Source organism: Lonchura striata, chromosome 1 (genome assembly GCF_046129695.1).
Source record: "Lonchura striata isolate bLonStr1 chromosome 1, bLonStr1.mat, whole genome shotgun sequence".
In the NCBI taxonomy this organism is placed as follows: domain Eukaryota; kingdom Metazoa; phylum Chordata; class Aves; order Passeriformes; family Estrildidae; genus Lonchura; species Lonchura striata.
The window spans coordinates 361,505-381,559 of NC_134603.1; the positions used below are offsets into that span (position 1 = coordinate 361,505).

Sequence of the window (20,055 nt, forward strand, 5' to 3'; positions counted from 1 at the left end):
CACCTGGGGCTGCTTGGGGCTTCTTTCCAAATTAATTGAGACAAATTCCTATTCTTTACCAATAGCTATAAAAACTAAACACTTGAAAGGTTTTAGTATTCTATACCCACCCCTCCCAGGGAATTTTGGGGCAGCTTTGGGTCCCTCTGCGGGACGGCACCCAGCGTGACCCCCCCCCCCCCCCCCGCTTGCCACCCACCCGCTCCCCCACCACAGTGTGCCTCCCTCTCCTAGGGACCTTGGGGTGCCCCAAGACATCAGAGCCCAGATTCTTCAGCCCCTAACCCTGATCCCCAAAGAAGGCACAGGACGAGTCCAACTGCGCTGGACAGCAGCCCAGCACTTTTATTTTTGGGAGGACCCCACCTAACCCCTCTCACACACTACTGACCTTCTCCTCCACTGCATCTTCAGTCTCCCAGCGATGTAATTTGGTGTGCCCCAAATTACATCATCACTCCTCAGACTCCAGCTCTTTCTCTTTTTACTTGCCCCCAAAGGCACCAAATGAATCAAACTAATCCACACTGCAGGGTGTTGCTTTAATAATGCCATTTACTTATGTACAGCCCCCCTCCAAAAGGGACCTCCATATAATTTCTTATATTCTAAAACCTCGTATATAATATATTTTTATTTTAAAATCCATTTATATACAAATGTTTTTCTGTATACAAAAATGAGACACTTTACAGGTTCTAATACATAAATGAGCATGAGCAGAAATTCTGTATTTATTTCAGACATGCTGATGCCCACAGTTACACAAGCACAATATGCCAGTAATAACATTATTGTCTATTTTTAATACTAGGACATTTTGAATGGCAATATGTAACAAAACAAGTATGTCTCATAATCTGCTATTCAAAGAAGACTAATTATAAGCTCATAACATGCAGCTTGAGATCTATCTGTAATTACCTCACTTATGGTTAAATTACATCTCCTGACTGTAAAATCCCTGATAAATCAGTTTTCATTTATTACTCTCCTCAAGCTAAAATAATTGTGACAACATAATGGCATTAGCATTTAAAATTATATTCTTGCATATATAACACCGACCTTTATCCAATACCAAAAGGTATTGAGAATCTATTTAGTCTGCTTTTTTTATATTCTGTGAACACAGCAAATTACCATAACTGTACTGTTGCTAAAATATAATTTTAATGTATCCAATTTCTAGAGAGTATATATCATTCAAGGACAAATATTTGCAAAGGTCTGGGTTTACTTCTAATTTCTTGCAAAGAATGATCTCTAATCAGCTGCATATATTTTGGTATCTTAAAGTACTGATATCAAAGTATGTACTCATTTGTACTTGTAGTTGATTTGCTTTAATAAAATACAGAAAACTTTGCTGTCATTCCTCAGAAAAAGAGTTTTGTGAAGAACAGCTCTATTATTTTTGTATGACTGCTATATATGATAATGTATGATCCAAGTGATTACAGAAGAATTAATCTATACTTACAGCAAGTCTCAGAATTTAACACATAGATGTTTCTTTAGGATGTGTTTTTCTATGGAATGCAGTTCAGCAGAAATAAACTTAGAAGGAACACCTGGAAAATGTTCAGTGTTGGTATGACTACAGGGCTCACATCATTATTTTCAGGTCTCATCACTGTAAACCACAAAGCATCAAACAATCTCAAAAAGCAACAGACTGAAGACATCAGTTCATTGCCTCCAGGAATGCAGCACATGCAAACAATGAGGGTTAGTCTGACAATTAGCACTGCAAGTGCCATTTACATTCCTTTTTTGTTGGTGTTACAAGACTAGAAAAAGCAGCTTTCATAAAAAAAAAAAAAAAAACAAAAAAACTAACAAAAAAAAACCCAACCAAAAAGGGAACAAAAGTAGCCCTAGGACATAGGTAAAAGCACCACAATACACAAAAAGAACTTGTCAGGACAACACAAAAGCATTCCTTCCATGTCTCATGGGCAAGGTAACAAAGTCTCACCGGTGGCCTAAACTACTTTCTGCTAAAATACGAAAGCAAAAATTCTCACCAAGACATTTCTAAATGTTTTTGTAAACACAATGGTTGAAGAATACTGAACCACACTAGATAAATATAGTTAACCAGAGTTCAAAGTAATTGTTCTTTAAAAAGTAACAATTTCTAACTACAATTACACATTATTCTTTGATACTCTCAGTGTAAATAAAACCAAGCCAAATGAAACAAAACCTGTGAGAACCCCGGCCTTGCTCTGGGGTCTCATATGGTGGTGAAATTCCTCCTCCAACCCGTGCTTCCAAAGAAAAACTCCGCAGGCTTTAGCTGTTCGGTCTCAAGGCAGTTTATTGCTAGTTATCTAACAGATTATGTTCTTGGACTGTGGCTGTTTGATCAGCGGCCTGGGTAGAGGCACACACACACCCTGACATCCTCTCTATCTGCTGTCTTCTTCGTCTCCCTCTCCGCCCAGGGTTGCTGCTATCTTTTATAAGATATATTACGTATAACATGTTTACAATTATTCCCCAATACCTACTACCTACGTTGCCAAGTGTTTTTCTACTCTAAACCAATCTGTGAGTGCCAACATCACCAGGAACATGGAGGTAAGGAAAAAGGAGGAAGAACAGGATCAGCCCACTTTCCTCCATCTTAGAACTTCTGACCCCCATGTACAAAGTGAAAACCCCCCTGTACAATACTAAAAAAATTTCCCCTATACCTTGTAATTACTTATACTATACTATCTAACCTTTCATGACTGCTTGTTCCACCTCCAAAGTTGGTAATTCATTCCATGGCTCAAACTCAAAATCACAGCTGTTTCCAGCTGTCTGCCAGGGTCTAGAATGCTTCTGACCAAGGCCTGGAACCTCTAAAAATGTCTGAGAGACATTTTGAGTTCCCACAAAAACCAAAACCAGAAACCTGAACAAACACACACAAACGACCCCCCAAACCCTACCCTTAAATAACAAAGTTTGCTTTAGTCTAAAATGCCCCTGATTTCCAAAAGAAAGTCTTTATCATAGAATGTACAGCTGCAAAAATATACATTAATGACTACAAGATATTTTAGGACAGGAAAGTGTGTTTAGAAATGCAAACATAGTCCCATTTTATCCTTTTCTCAGTAAAAACATTTGCGAGAAACTGTGCTGAACAAAACATTATTAAACCCAACTCTGCTTTTTAAGGCGATCTTCAGTCAAAAGCTTGACACAGAAGAATACAGAAATGTATTAAGTATTTTATCCTAATTTTCCTTTCCCAAAAGGCCTCCAGTGTTCCTACAGATTGACATGGCTTAGGAAAGCAGTGAGAAGTCTTTATGTTTAGTTCTCGCAGAAAATGTGCAATGATTTTTGGTTTTTGCTATCTCAGCCTTTGTACAAAGGATGCTAAAACCCAAAGAAGAGTGATTTCAGTACTGCCTCAGGCCCTTTCTTTAATGCTGATACAGTTCTAAAAGCCCTATTTTGATAGGACAGAAGAATCAAGAGAAGAGGTACAGTGAAGAAAAAAACGGGTCACAAAAGTGCAGAAGAGAGGGGGAGAGGCAGGGTAGGGAGGACGCAGGACACACAAAACAGTCGGGGCCCAGGGCCCAGGACTGGCTGCAACTGTAGCTCCAGCTGTCAGTGCTGCTTCTTCTCCTTCTGTCCTCCCTTCCTGCTCAGCATCTCAGGGGGCTTGCCTATCCTCCACCTAAGAACAACCTGAACACTAAGAATAGTTAGAACAGACAAAGCTGTAAATATTACTTTAAAATTAATAGCTGGAGTGGGCAGCCCGAAGATCATGGGCTACCACATGTGATTTGCAGTTCTGCAAATAAAGACTTTCTCTCCCACAGAAACTCCTCCCAATACTGAGCAGCTTTGCCTAAACAAGGATTTGAGGACTCTGCCACATTACAACAGACTATATCCTCTTTCACTGTATCCAATACAGTAGAACTGGCATCTTCCACCTCTCCTAAAAACTAAGGAGAGAATAGCACAGTGCCCTGGGACATCCGCAGAATGTGAGGCAATCTAAGGGATGGCAGTGGGTTTGTCTGCATCAGCAGAGCTCCTCTGAGTCCTGCCCTGCTGCTCCTGAAGCCTCTCAGGATTCAAGTTCCTTCAGCCCAGAGCTCCCAGTTCCAGGGAGTGTCCCAGTATTGGGACAGCTCCCAGTCCCAGTTCTGCTGCTCACAGCAGCAGACACCTTCCTGTATTTGTGTATGAAAGCATCAGTCTTGCCAAGGCTAATGGCATAGACATCCTCTGGCAGCAGAGACCCAAAATGTCTGCAGATAATGGGTTCTCCACCTCCCTGTGCCAAGGAAGACAAATTCCCATCCATGCTTGGGTCTGCTCCACTGTCACCATCAGCAGAGGCACCTTCAGCACACCTGGTCAAACCATCCATGGCTCGTGCAGGGACTGCTCCACTGTCACCATCAGCAGGGTCAGCTCCTGCACACCTGGTCAAACCATCCACGTGTTTGTGGAGCTCCTGGCTCAGCAGCAACACCAGGGTCCCTCCAACACGAAGAACTCTGGCAATCACAGGAAAAAGAAAGGTTAGGTGTTGATCCCTCATGGCATCCTTTTGCTTGTGCAGAACTTTGCCACTGCTGACACTTCAGATGCCACCTGCATTCAATGAAACACCTGAACATGTCACAGCTCAGCTCAGTGAGCTGCACTTCCAAGGGGAATTTAAATCCCAGATCTTCCTACCTCTTTCTAAATGGGAGAACATAATACCCTGTCCTGACTCCAAAACATTTCTGATGTTAGCAGTTCTCTCTATTGGGTTAGCAGGGAAGAGGGACTTCTTTTTTACCCCCCTCAGCATTGTTCCAAGGATTGAAACCATCAAGCCCAGGGTTTTTGGAGATTGCAAAGGAACCCTTGCCTCCCAGTGCAGCAAGGGCTGCTCAGATTAGTAGGGCAAGTCTGAAACTGGCCCTTCCTTTTGGAAACTTTAAAAGGTCTGCCCTTTCCCTGTTCCACTGATCCTTAATGCCTTGCAAACTCAGGAAGCAGAGGAAAATTAACCATTGCTTACAATTAATTTTTCTAGGTATATGTCCTAACATTACATATGGCTTTGAAAGAGGGGAAAAAAATACTGTCCCGACTCAGTTTACAGCAAGTGGTTTGTACAGTTTTACTGATGAAGCTCTCATGGTAATGGCCCCTTCCTCATCTCCACCTTCCAAAGGGAATATTTTACTTAGGATGGACCAACAGAGCAAATAAGGCCAGAAGACAAGCACGGTAAGATTGCCACATCACTGCGTGAAGCCATGCCACCTTCTCCACCACCTTCCTGCATTGGCTGAATGAGATCAACACCCACTGAAGAGCAGTCCTAGAGAACAGGCTTCTTTTCAGGCAAGAAGTAGAGGGAAAGATGGCTTGACCTGTATATTAGAAGCAGCCCAACTATCATCTTGGCCCACCTTTGCCACAAAATGACATGGTGACAGATGAAAGAACACACCTAAAACCAGCTCAGGCTGCTAATGAGGCATTTCTGGACAGCAAGGACAATGCATACTACTTCTTGTCTGAGATACTTCCTGCCAAGGCAGGCTGGTCAAAGCTTGACTGTGACCTCAAAAAGGAAAGACTATGATTTTATACATGCAGGCCTCAGCTGAAAAATGATTATAGCTTAATTTGCCTGGCTATGCTTTAACTTTGTCCTGGTAAGCCTCTCCTCTTTCTTCTTTCTGCCACACTTTGAAGTGTGGCTCAGAAACATTCCACCATCATGCCTTGCAAAGAGCATCTGTGAGCATGGCTCACACAGGATCCTCCCCTGGAAGCTGTGCTGCTATCAGCACTCACTGCTGGTGAGACACAACACAACAGCCTCCAAGGGACAAGTAAAGGGCCGAGACTGCCACAGCCTGCAGGGTCACACTACAGAGCTGGAGACTATGGAATAAAGCAGATCTGAAACTGACTGAATGCTCAGATCACAAACTGCCATGGCACTTCCATCAAACCCTGAGCGTGCCAAAGGCCACACATACCTCTCCATTTCCTGGAGAATATCTGGCAGGAACTGGGCATCACTTGTGGTCTTGAACTTCTTCCCAAATGGAATATCTGAAATAACGCTGTCAAAGCTTTCTGAAGGCAATGGCAGTGCTGCAGAATAAAGGCAGGTCTTTATTTATCCCTGACTGTGTGAAAAATGCACAGCAGCTATGCCCCTGTTCCCCCTTCAATACTGCCTGCCAGCTGTTTGGGTTATGCAGATTCACATAACCCACATTTTGGTTTATGCAGGTGTGCACAGCTCCTTCTGCACTTGCCCTCAGAAACTCCACCATGGAGCCACCACCCGTCTGCAGACCGGGAGGAGACAAATGTGAGGCAGCACGGTTCAGTATGCAGAGTCTCCACTACTGAGGATGTCTGCCCCTGCAGCAAGACTCTCCTATAGGGCACTACATGGTCCCAAATTAACTGTGGCCTCTCAACACTCAGCACATTTTCAACATGAAAATCATTCAGGAAAACACAAAAGAAGAGCTAAGTTTGTGAGCACTTTACTCAGTGCAAATGTTCAAGTGCACATGTACGTACGGCAAGGAATCACCCCAAATGCCTCTCCATCCCCCTTATCTCCCCCCAGGAATCTGGTTACAGCCAGCATCACTTGGTTTCTGTCAGAGCTCGTGCCATTGAAGTGTCACCTTAGAGCTTCCGCTTCCCAGCTGAGGTCAGCTCCCCTCAGGAAGATGCAGCACTGTGCCTGTGGTGATGAAGGTAAGCCACATGCCAGGCTGTGCAGGCAGGCTGAGACCCCTCCCCAGATCCTGGGGGTCCCTCCATCCTGTGCTAGGCTGTGCAGGCCAGGCTGAGACCCTCTCCTCAGATCCTGGGGGTCCCTCCATCTCTCAGGGTGCTCCAAACTGACTGGACACAGCCCTGAGCAGACAGCAGGACTAAAGACTCCCAACAGTCCTTCCTCACCAAAACTCTGCTGAGATTCTATGCCAACTTTTCTACAACTAGCTGGAGATGCTTCCTGGACCATTCTTGGGTCAACACTTGCAGCACAACTGGGTATCAATTTTATCTGCAGATGAAAGGACACATCACCTACAGCCCTGCTCAAGACATGCAGAAGTAACAGCTGCTGACCAGTGATGAAGACACCAGCTTGTTCAGTTTAGAAAACTGACAGCCAAGTACCTTCCATTATCCTAGAAACCAAAGTCAAGCACAGCTTTTAAGAGAGAAATAAACCTACACTTTAATTAAAAAAAAAAAAAAATTTCTTATCATTCCAGTAAGAAATAAATACTGCAAGGTTAAAAAAAAAAAAAAGAAAAAAGTGCACTTCATCAGTCGTGCACAGGGAAAAACATCCAGCTTGCCTGCCTGTCATGGATTTCATATAGGCATAATTTAGCCTCTGAAGTCCAGAATAAGGTCATGAAATGATCCCTTCTCTACAGACTAGCCTGTAAATAAAAAGCAAACAGATTCCCTCTTAGAGAAGAAAAGCATCATCATTCAAAATACTCCTACTGCAAAACATGAGCAATTCAGCTCAGCTTAATGAGTGCTCACCATTACTCACCTAGTAAATTTAAGCTACAGGCTGCATTTCATTTGGATTTTCTGGCTGTGTTCCACTAAGATACAAAGAACACTCACATGGCTCATACTCTTTGTGATATTGTGGTGGTAAATCACACATTTACCATGAAGAGAGACTACTGTCCATGCCAGACAGTTGTAATTTTTATTGTCCTCTGCTGACTTCATTCTTATCAAAGTTCCAGGTGCAGGCAGCAGGGAGGAAGAACAAATAATTATCCCTTCACTAGCACCACCACCAGAGCCACCACCCAGGTATTTGTTGGGAGTTAGCTCCGCAACAGATCACCTCAAGAGAACCTACCTGTACAATGCCAGAAACAGAAAAAAATCACCTGGAAAGCCTACAGACATACCTTTCACAGAAGCTTTCAGCAGCTCAATCTTGTCCATGAAACCTGCAGCTCTGATATTGCCATCTGCACCCTCTAACTGTGAGTCACTTATATCAGCACCCCAGTAATAGGCTTCCTGTCCAGAGAAAGAGAGGAGTAATTTTGTTAACACTCGAGATACTTATTTTATAAACCCTTCTCAGAACTGCCTTGTTGCACAGCTCTAGAAAGGCAGCCCCCTTCCTGGGACACCTGCTGTTGTTACACAGAGCAATTCACAATCCAGACACTAGAGGAACAGAGGAAGTATATGCTGCCTCCACACCTTTAATGTTCAGAAATATTAATGTTCAGAGGTATGTGCTGTCTCCACTCCTTTAATGTTCTGGTCTACTCAAGACACTTGAAATGATAGAAATATCAAGAGCACGACCCCAGCTAGATACAGCCAGCCCCACTGTCCCTAACGCTGACAAGTGTCCCATGATACCAACTCCTCCGACCCCAGGACAAGTCCAGGAAGCTTCACAAGCTTGTGGCTGCCTCACACAAACTCTGCAGTGGGAATCACCAGCTGCACCCACCCTGCAGGACATGTTCATCTGGGGGAACCTTTGCACTGAAACACTTCTAGCAGCTGCCTAGAAAGATTGGTTTGGTTTCACCTTTCTAGCCAGCAATGGGCTTTGGCCTAACTGGCAGAGAGAAAACCCTGTCCCACAAGTACCAGTTTCCCTGCAGAGGTCCAGAAGCTAGGACTGGGATACTCACGGGCCACTCCTTGGCAGCCTCCAGCAGGATCATTCCAAGCCCACACATGGGATCCAGCACAAGGGCACCAGCCTGCAGAAACAGAGGGGTTACTGCGTCCCCAGCAAGACAGACTCCTCAGGACAGAGCTCACAGAGGGATGTGCACAATTCCACTGAACTCAGCACAGGTTAACAATCCCAGTGTGATGTGCACAATCCCACTGAATCCAGCACAGATTAACAATCACATAGGATGTGCATAATCCCACTGAATCCAGAAAAGGTTAATGATATTCTCTGGTAATCCCAGGCCAAACTTGCCTGTTAGGGAATATGGTAAAAAGCACCAATAGCTTCACTGCAGACAGCCCTGAGGAGACAGTCAAGAGGAAATATTACAAGTGGACTGCAGACAGACATTGGTACCAAAATTAATCTGTGAAAAGAGGTCACATTTCCTTGGAAAACAACACCAAACAAGGTTTCATTTTCTCATTATTACTGAACAGCAGAAAAAAATCTTGCCACTTAGACATGTACCTGTCCAAGGATTAACTCTGCTGAGAAGCACCTGGAATTACAGCACACACCTGGCTGAACTGCAGGTGACAGCACATTCCTCACAGGCATGGCAGACCATGTCCACATGCACTAGGGAATGGGGCACTGAAATCACCGCACTCCTTCCCAGTGAATGGGGAGAATTGGGCACTGAAATCACCCTGCTCCTTCCCAGTGAATGGGGAGAATGGGGCACTGAAATCACCCCACTCCTTTCCAGCCAATGAAAGGAGATTCATTCCAGTGAATCAGGCATTGTAATTGCCCCACTCCTTTCCAGCCCCCATGAGCAGCACCCCCTTCCTTCATTCAGGACCCATTTCTTGGCAAGGAACATTCACTGACCCTGATTTCAGCCAGAGATGCCATGGCCCATGCCACTGTTGACCGCAGTCCTGCTGTTCTGATATACTCTCTGTTTGCCAATGGCAGCCTGCAGACAACAAAAAACCAAAATAATTAACTTAAACAGCAGCAGAACCATCCAGCAAAGCCCATGTAATGTCAAGGAACAAATGAACCAAATAGATCTCCCGAGAGACAGAGAAGTCTGCTTTTAACCATAACTCACCGCTTGTCGGAACTCAAAATGTCCCTCAGACATTTTTGAAGGTTCTGGGTCTAGGTCAGAAGCATTTGAGACCCTAGCAGGCAGCTGGAAACAGCTGTGATTTTGGATTTGAGACGTGGAATGATTTACCAACCTTGCAGGAAGAATAAGAAGTCGCAAAAGTTTAGATGTTTTAGTAGAAGTAGTCACAAAGTAAAGGGAAGAATTTCTGAATGCTGTACAGGGGGGTTTTAAGTCCTGTGCAGGGGGGCTTTTGGTTTTGTACATGGGGGTCAGAAGTTTTAAGATGGAGGGATCTGGGCCTGTCCTGTCCTCCCTCTTTCTTCTTCCTTACCTCCATGTTCTTGGTGATGTTGGCACTCACAGACTGGTTTAGAGTAGAAGAGCACCATTTAATATAGGTAGTAGGTATTGGGGAAAAACTGTAAACATGTAACACATAATGAACCACATAAAGATAACAGCTGCCCAGGGGCAGGGGGAGAGAAGAAGATGGGAGAAAGAGGATGTCAGGGGTGTGTGTGCCTTTGCCTGAGCTGCTGAGCAAACCGCAGCAGCCCAAGAAGAAAATCTTTTAGATAACTTGCAATAAACAACCATGAAACCGGAAAACAAGAGACCACTGAGCCTTTCTTTGGAAGCATGGGTTGGAGGAGCAGTTTTTCCACCACATGAAGCCACCCCGCGACCTAGGGTGGTCTTTGGCAACTGCCAAGCCTGCTCTGTGTGTTCATTTAAAAGCCAGGCAGATCACAAGACTAATTTGACAGCAGTGATGACCAAACCAAAAGATAAATACTCATGGTGGACAGCAAGATTTACAAATCCTGCCTGGTCTGATACTGCCAGGACAAATCTGGTGGGGAGAATACTTACCTGAAAAGAGGAATCCCCACCACAGAGTAAATGTCATTAAGATGTACAAAGATCTAAAAGAGGACAGAAAAATCAACCCAAATATTTTAAAGTCTCAGATTGACAAAACAATAACTTTAACTCATTTAACCCAGACACAGATGCTTCTACAAACTTCTCATTTCAGTTTTTAAGAATAAGAATGGACACTATAAACAATAATAATGAATTGAAAGAAATCCCACTAGATTATCTGAATGCCACTTTAAAGATTATCTAATGCTTAATCAAGTTGAAAGGGATTTTGTCAGCCAGGAATCCATCAGCAAGCACTTGAATTCATAAGGGAGGCTATTTTTTCTTAACAGAGCATGGGAATTTTTAATTATAAATCCATTTACTACAAGTGGGAGAAATTATTCCCTGTGTACTAGCCACAAAATAAATAAAAATGAAAAAAACCAAAACAAAACCCAAACAAAAAAAATCTAACCATCAAAAAAAAAAAAAAAAAAAAAAACAAACCAAAAAAAACCAAAACAACAAACCCCAAACCCCACCAAACAAAAAAACCCAAAACAGACAACACCAACAACAAATAACCCCACTGTTACCCCCACTACTGCTACTAAGGGGCAATTCAGATAGAAGTTACGTGTCAGTAATCATTCCAGAAATGCAGGCAGCTACAAAGAAATTGTTCTGCTGTCCCATAGAGAGCATCCCAAAAGAAGACTGAGCTCCCCAGCAGGTAACTGCAATCCCTGACCAGAGAAAGCACAAAGGGAAACACGATATTGCTGCAAAATCCCAGTCCCCAGCACCTGAACAGCTTCAGAGAAAAAATCTGGGCAAGAACAGGAGGTGTACGTGAGTCTCACCAAAGCTATACATAGTGTTTAGTGTGGGAAAACCAGTGCCAAGAAACAAACCCAGAGTTTCTGGTCTGGGATCTCTCAACATCACAGCTGAGAGCAGCTTCCACAAGCCAAGAGCAGGGATGGACAAACATCCCTGGAGAAACAAATGCTCTTTGTCAGGAGCAAGTTCTCTGGGAGGTGTCTGGGGACAAGCTGGGCTGCAGTAAGGGAGCTGCTTGTCACAGACAGGCCTGGGGGAGGCTCTTCCTTTGGCATTCTCCAGTCCAGCTCCTTGAGAACAGCCCATGCTTCCTACTTCCCTCCCCTCTAGAGGCCACAGACAACCCGTGGCTCAGGTGAGTTCCATGTTCACAGTCAGAGCCCAGCAGCCTGTGAGGGTGCTGGATCCTCCTCCTCTGGGGATCCTTCCACAGACACCCCATGGCTCAGGTGAGTTCCATTCTTACACAGAGCCCAGCAGCCTAGTCAGGTGCTGTATCTTCCTCCTCTAGGGATCCTTCCATGGACACCCCATGGCTCAGGTGAGTTCCATTCTTACACAGAGTCCAGCAGCCTTGTCAGGTGCTGGATCCTCCTCCTCTGGGGATCCATCCACAGGCAGCCCATGGCTCAGATGAGTTCCATGTTCACACAGTCAGAGCTCAGCAGTCTGTGAGGGTGCTGGATCCTGAAACCCCTCTAAGGATCCTTCCCTTCCCACATGGGCCCCACAGACAGGCTGGATTCATGCCAGAGCTCTGGAAGGCACACACACACACACCAGGGCCACACACACTTTGCTCAGCACCACCAGCTGATTTCCAGGTAAATTCAGTGGCAGAAAGACCAGCAGGGAGAGGCCATGATCCCACGTGCAAAGGGAGCAGGGAACAAAACCAATTGGAGTGACTCTGGAAGCATCCACAGGCATACAAGTAGCCCTACCTCCACGTCAGGGTCCCGCAGATCAGCATGCCACCCGCACTGCTTCACCAGTGCCATGCCAATGGCTCTTCCGACCTCCTATGAGGGGGAGAACAGTCACAGATGGTAAAAAAACACAGAATTTGGGAAACTGCAGGGTACAGCCTCGGATATGCAACCCTCAGAAACTCTAGAGAAAATAGTCTATGCCTAAGAGAGTAACTCACACAATTCACAGCAGAAAAGGTACAACAGGGCGGAGCAAGTGAGTGAGGGCCAAAGCAAACACACCACATGGCAAACAAGCAACTCTCAGCTGCAGTGAGAGAGGAGAGGCTGAAGTTCCAGTCCTGACTGAGTCACAACAAAATATTCACTTGAGCTGCACTTGATCCTTGTGGGTCCCATCGAACTCAGAATATTCTGTGACTGCCATCATTTTGGAACTTTTAATCACATGCACAAAATACTTCCAATGGCAGTAAGGCAGATTAACTGCAAATGCACAACTACACCTCACAGTTTTAATGCTTTCATTACATATGGGAAGCTCTGATTACCTTCAGAGTAGAAGTTCAAATAGAGCACAAATTCAGGCAAACACCTTTGTAGGGAAGCTCACATGTCTCACCTCACCAAGGTACTAGCCTTAGTAGGAAAAAAATCTAAAAATCTTCAATTAGGAGAAACCTGCCCAGATGGGAAGAGGACTGGGCAGAACAGACCTATGGAGGACTGTATGCCATTATTCTTTCGCAAGGACCAAGTTCCACTTCTCCCAGGACTCATCCCAGGACTGTATTCCTGAAGAACAAATCTTCCCCAATACCCAACCAGAGACAACTGAAGCTGCAAGTTCTAGCTTTTACCCCTTGGTCCAGACTGCCACAACTGAGAGGAGTCTGGCCCCATGATCCTTACAATGGCCCTTCAAGTAGCTGTAAATTATCCAATCACTCCTCAGCCTCCACAGGCCCAGACCCTCAGACTGTTACCTTTGCTTATCCTCAACAAAAGGTATTGATTTGAAAAACATGAAGGGCAACAGTGCACAGAAATTAAAAACAGCATTTGTATTTCCACTTGTTTAAGGGGAATGCAGGTTAAGGGCTTTTTGAGAAAATACAGAAAAAGCTTACATCAGTTTATTATTCCAGAGGACACAACACAACTGAAATGACAAATAAACTACACATCCCTGTTCACCCTTGCTGAATTCTTTTAAAGCAGGTACCTCAGCATACCTGTGAAGTCAGTATTCTGGCAATTGCTCCACTGCAACGACAAGACACTCTGAAGCTGAGCTCCTCATTGGCAGCAGGATCCTCTCCACTGCCTCTGGAAGGGAATTCTGAGGAAGTCCTGCTCTCAATCCAGCACTCCTGTCTGTTCATTCTGTCTGATGACTCACAGGTTTCTCCAGCTCCCACCTGACACTCCTCAGACACAATTGCTCTCACTTGCTCTGTTTTTTGCCTTTTACTTGCAGTATTTGTCTCTTCTTCTGACTTTCTCTTCAGAGCCGATGTGTTTTCTTGAGAGCTATTGTCTGTTTTCCCCTTGTGTCCATGAAACTTTCTCCAAACAGAGATAATATCCAGCCAGTATTTTGAGTCCTCAATGACAAGGCTTTTAATCTCATTAAGCATTTTTCCTGGAAGAAAAAATCAGATTTGGGTTAAGTACCTCAGCCTCCGCACTTCACTTCCATAGGAGCTGAGAACAGCTGTTCACAGCAGCTGTGTTCAGACTTCATAATGTATGACTCCAGAATCACAGGCACAGGTGAGCTCTCAGCACCCACCAGGAGACACACAGGCACCCCTCTCATTACCAGCTCTGCACAACCAAGACTAAATCACACCAGGATTGAATTCTGTACAAGAATTAGCAGCTGGAGAAAAAAGCACCTGTGAGAGTCATTCCCAGGCACAGAGCAGCAGCCTACCATGCCACCCTCCCCAGAAAGCACTTAGCCCAGGATTAAGCGGTGCAGGACACTTTCCAGAATTGAAAGATAGATACAAACATGAATTACTTTGAGTCATCTCAGGCAAAACCAATTTTATTCTTTCAGAAAGAAAACTTCTGCTTCCCATTCATCACTGTGCCTTCACATGTGGGCAGTCCTAACAGAGAGGTCAATTCACTTACATACATCAAAGCTGGTCAAGGTGAAAAAAATAAAGGGTCTTTCCAGCTCTCACTTAAAATTTTAGAATCATTATCAAATTTCATCCTCAAAGTTGAAGGTAATCTTCCAAATAGAAATCCACCAGCAGGCAGATATCAATCTATCTAACTTGAAATTCTCCAGCACTGACAGAGAGCATGACCCAAGCAGCTGAGACTTAGAAGGAAGCTGTGTACTTAAGTAAACTGACACAAGATATAAGTTGAGATTTACTTAGTTTAACAGAAAATAAGAAATATTGTTAAAATAAACACAAGAGATCCAGAACTAAACTTTGGCTTTCGGGTGGAGTGTTCTTCTCTTTTTTGGGGCCGGGCAGGGGAGAGAGTCTCTAAAACACACATATATACTTAGGGCCAGCAGAAAACAGGCTGGAAGGTAGTTATTGAAAACAATTTAAAAGCCCTTTTCAGAAAAAAAAAAAAAAAAAAATGTTGAAAACACACGTAGGTGAAAGACACTTCAGAATCGATTACTATCAATTATAACTACAGCCACTAGTAAAAAACCAAACACCTCCAATTTTATAATCAGGGCTCAAACCAAGGCTTCCCGTTCCCGTGCAGCCCGTGTCCGTACCTCGGCTCCCGGACACTGGCAGCGGGCCGTGCTTCTTCAGCAGCAGGAACAGCCGCTCCCCCGACCGCAGCTGCCGCAGCTCTCCGAGCCCCGCCGCCGCCCTGAAGAACACTTTTCCCGAGACGCAGTCCACCTCCGGGGAGAACACCCGTCGGACCCGGCCGGGCGGCTCCGGGTGAGCCCTTCTACTACCCTCCCGGTGCCCCTCGGACCGCGGCCAGCCCCGCGGGCAGCGCAGCCCCGACCCCCACGGGTGAGCCCCTCCGACCCCGGCCAGCCCCGCCGTGGCGGAGAACGGCACAGCTCGGGCCGTGCTCGCCGGGCTCCGGGCGCCGAGCTCCCTGCTGAGTCGGACCGGACCGCCCGGGTGGTCACCGTCTCCAGCTTCCCACTCACCCGGACCGGACAGGACCGCCCAGGTGGTCACCGGCTCCGGCTCCCCCGGACCAGACCAGACCGCCCGGGGAGGCACCGGCTCCCCACTCACCCGGACCGGACCTGGCAGGTACGAGCTCCGACTCCCCGCTCACCCGGACAGGACCGCCCGGGTGCCCAGCGGCTCCGGCTCCCCGCTCACCTCGGTGGCGCCGAGCCGCGCCCGCACCTCCCGCGCCAGGAAGGGCTCCAGCCCGCGGCCCGCCGTGCAGAAGAAGCGCCCGCTCGCTGCCGACATCTTGGTGGGGCGGGACCTGGCCAGGGCGGGGCCTGGCCGGGTTCGGATTTTAAAGCGCCCGGTTTTTTTATTGTTTCCGGATTTATTTTATTTAGCCTGCGGATATCCAACCCGTACGTGTTGTTTGTGCAGGACAAACGCGTTTTCCGTACGGAAATGCACAAGATACTTGTCACCAGCTGTGTAGTAGGGCGGGCTCAGGCACTTGCAATGGCTTTATTCTCTGGGCAATTAGTCCTGTATACTGATGACTGTATATAAATTATACAGATACACACGATTGTTTTCGTTCCAAATTTAGGAGTGAAAAAAATACTTTCCGTTGTTATTCTACACAAACATTCCAGCGGTTGTTTTGGTATGACCTGCAACAAGGCAAATAGATCTATTCAGAACTCTAAATTCACTATGTAGTAAATTACACAAGACAGATACCAGCCAGCAGAATTCAGAGGATCTGAATTCAGTACATTAGTGATTCCTCCTCCAAGATAAAAGAGAAAAATCTTGCAAAAAAAACAAAGCTAGGAGCTTGCATTCTGCAACTAAGATAAATAATGTATGTTACAGCTTTTTCATCAAATGTTTGTAAATAGGTTTACAACTTTAGGCAAAGAAAATAAAGCTTTTGAGTTGGTCCTTGCACCCTTCACACATAAACAGTACTGTAAAGGTGTGAGGACCTCAGCAAGCACCTGCATTTCATGCTCAAAAGCTTCAGCATGGATTTCATGGTGTTTTTGTATGGTACATACTCTGTTTATTAAGGCTAGTGTACAAAAAAGATTCTCAGCTACAGAACCTGCTTCTGTAATTCTCTAAGAGTTACTAGTAACATTCCTAAAGTTTAGGAGGCCTGTGTGAGATTATTGAAGAAAAATAAATCCTCCTTGTATCTCCCCTCAATGCTGCCCACAGGCCCTGTACCTGCACTGACAGGTGAGAAAACACCGGCAGCAGCCTGCACGGCCACCCAGGTGTGGAGAAACTGTGGGCTGATACGCACTGAAGTTTACTTCAAAATATAGAAACATTTTAAATATATAAAATACTTTAATATATAAATATAGATTATAATATATGTAATAAAATACAATAATATTTTAAAATATACAAACTATTTTAAATGGCACAGCCCTTGGCACAGATGCATCTGACAGTGCAAACACAAATATATGAGGCACCAGCCATTCAGGCCAGATCTTTTTTTATGTATCTTGCAATCACTGTCTTCAATTCTTGTTGTCAGATAAATGCTATAGATTGTCAGCCTGTAAGAAAAATCAAAGTCAAAACAATTCTGGAGCTTTCTCAGTAACAGACCACTGTACTTTCCCTACAACTTAGGTTTTGATCTTCCACTCCTGAAACTGCTTAAATTATTTTATTTTTAAAAACATAAACATTAATTTTCCTTTTCAAGATTTGAGACTCAATTATAGGAAATAGTTAAAACTGTATAGTGTATTTTGGAATAAATATCAGTGTCTGAATATTTTAACATTGAATTTTAATCAGGCCTGTCAGGATCATAGTTTTTGCTATTCAGGGACTTAAAAATACAACAAACTTGAAGGCACAGACTGTTCAAATAGTGAAATTAAGCAGATAGAAACCAGCATTCTGCCTGGAATTAATTATTTTGCATTTGGACACTTCAAGCCATGATATTTACAGGGAGATTTGGATTTAAGTGACTAAGCGTAAGGGACACAGCTTTTCAACTCTGGTAATTCTTCAGACATTCCATGTGCTCCACCTGGAATATATTTGCTTTTTCAGGGTTTGAGTCATATTTTCTGAGCAAATGAGAAAAGAAAAAATGCTGGTTCCTATAAATGAAATATAGATTAGATGAAGAAACTGGGATTTTTCCCTACTAGACTAAAATTAGACATCAGCAAGTTATAAAAGCAGTATATTTGAGGTCAGTATCCAGAGTTTTGCAATACAAAATACATTGCTTTACACAGTGGCTCCTGTTTCATTGCATATAATAAAAAGCTAGCACTAGCATTTACCTCACTTAATTTACAAAATAGACTTAGATTGACACTGCATAACATCCTTATTCACTCAGTAGACTAAATTAAAAATGACCTAAACAAAATAAAATTTAAAAATGAATTAAAAATTCTTAAGTCGCTCCCTAGATAAATCCATGCTGCTCTTTAAGTAACATGCTCTTTTGTCAAATAGGACAGCACAGACTTGAACAGTCTTCTACTTCTGAGAAGTTGTTTTTAACCTTGATTGTCAGCTAAATCTGTGTGAGAATTAGTAATTTGGGAATTACTAACGGAGAACAGAGCTTTTATCTGGAGTCTGCAAATGCCATATGCAATCAGAAGGAACTGAAGCGTTTGGAGAAGACAGAAACACTCAAGATTCTCATGGAAAAGCTTTCAGCATAAATGTCTGAGAATTACTTATTTAATATTTTCATACAGTTATTCAACAGACAAGACTCAAATAATGTAAGAGGAATGAAAAATATAATGAAAGTGTAAATTAGCACCCACCCCCTCTCCATGATGGTATTTAATAAACAGCCAACAGGTGTGAAAACATTAGATTGTATTGTTCTTACTTAGTTCAATATATTTAAATACAGAAATATTTTCTGGACTGTTTAAAGGCTTACCCAGGAGAAAAAAAAAAAACAACAGAAAAGTCACCACACAAATCCTGCTCTAAAATGCATAATCTTTAACAATCCAGGAAATTTTACTACAATAGGTTAAAGTTTCATCTCTAAAGTGTCCTCTCTAAATAAAATTTAAACATCAAATTAATACAGAAATAGAAACTTGAGAATAAGCTCATACAATAAGCTCATACAAGGGTTCTTCTCATCGCCATCATCCACAGGACAACACAACTAAGTCACAATTGTCCCCAGCTGTCCACAATCTAATCAACAATTGTCACAACTCAGACTTGAACTTCGGTGTCTGCTGCTAAGTGCATACACACACATTTTATGTCTCTATGAGCAGGATAAGGCTGATAAATGTATCCTGTTAGACATAAACAATACAGCCTAAAGGAATTAGTGAGTTCCTTCAGGAATCCTAAATTAACATTTAAAACTAAACTGAATGCAATTTCTTAAAAATCATAGCCTGAGAGGAATAAGTCTCTTTGTAAGAGTCAGAATTCATTATTATATAAAGGAAACTTCCACAAAAAATGCATTATGTCAGTGAGGGAAGCATACACCAGCAATCCAAATCCCTGCATGACTGAAGATGCCAGTTCACTAATAAAACTGAAGTCGAATCTCAAAGAAACATTTACAGTCATACAAATCCATTACACTAAATCATATTCATATCCTCACTTTAAAAAAGTCACAACATAGTATCTAGTGAGTGCGTTCAGCTTGTCAATTTTGATTTCAACCATCTAATTTGGACATGGATCAGAAATCTTCTCTATCTGCTATAAAACACAAAGTAAAAAGCAAAGCTCTAGAGAACATGACAAAAGTGTTAACTCTCACTGAAAAGTGTCATTAAATAAACTTATAAACTTTAGCCTCATCACAAAAGTTGGAACTGGGGGGGGGGGGGAGGGGGGGGAGGGGTAGGGAGGAAGAATCAAAATTCACGGGGGAAAAAACCAAAGAAGTATAATTCAATCTCGGAATGTTTACCTTGGAACGGACCTTAAAGCTTGTCCAGTCCCATCAACCTGCCAGGGCAGGGACACCTTCCACTGTTCCCAGGCTGCTCCAAGCCCCGTCTAGCCTGGCCTTGGGCACTGCCAGGGACCCAGGGGCAGCCAGAGCTGCTCTGGGCACCTGTGCCAGGGCCTGCCCACCCTCCCAAGGAAGGATTTCTTCCCGAGATCCCACCCTGCCCTCCGGCAGTGGGAAGCCATTCCCCTTGCGATGTCCTCCAGGCCCGTGTGCCAAACCTCTCTCCGGCTCTCCCAGAGTCCTGGAAGGGGCTCTCCCTGCTCCTTCTCCTGTCTCCTGTCTCCTCTTTCCTTTCTCCTCTCTCCTTACTTCTCTCTCCTCTCTCTTTTCTCCTCTCTCTCTTTTCTCCTCTCGCCTCACCTCTCCCCGCTCCTTCTCCTCCCTCAGCTCCCGGTCTCTCGGCGCCGCCTGCCGCGCCCCGCGGCGGTGCGCGCATGCACGGTGCG

General features: G+C 44.2%; 1 protein-coding gene across 1 annotated transcript; it reads right to left on the reverse strand.

Annotated features, from left to right (window-relative positions):
• Positions 1 to 537: 537 nt before the first annotated feature.
• On the reverse strand, positions 538 to 20,035 carry THUMPD2 (THUMP domain 2 tRNA and snRNA guanosine methyltransferase). Its single transcript, XM_021544403.2, has 11 exons — positions 19,565 to 20,035; positions 15,811 to 16,271; positions 15,234 to 15,366; positions 13,705 to 14,114; positions 12,482 to 12,559; positions 10,698 to 10,750; positions 9,596 to 9,683; positions 8,709 to 8,780; positions 7,959 to 8,073; positions 6,021 to 6,138; positions 538 to 4,529 (listed from the first exon to the last, which is right to left on the reverse strand). Exons 2-11 carry the CDS (start codon positions 15,904 to 15,906, stop codon positions 4,094 to 4,096), a joined length of 1,599 nt encoding a protein of 532 aa, XP_021400078.2. The 5' UTR covers positions 15,907 to 16,271; positions 19,565 to 20,035; the 3' UTR covers positions 538 to 4,093.
• Positions 20,036 to 20,055: the final 20 nt, after the last annotated feature.

Coding starts and splice junctions, on each gene's coding strand:
- THUMPD2 (XM_021544403.2), bottom strand. CDS start 15,906: ATGTCGGCAGCGAGCGGGCGCTTCTTCTGCACGGCGGGCCGCGGGCTG. Junction 12,560..13,704: donor CCAGAATACTGACTTCACAG/GTATGCTGAGGT, acceptor TCCCCCTCATAG/GAGGTCGGAAGAGCCATTGG. Junction 9,684..10,697: donor GTGGGGATTCCTCTTTTCAG/GTAAGTATTCTC, acceptor TGTTGTCTGCAG/GCTGCCATTGGCAAACAGAG.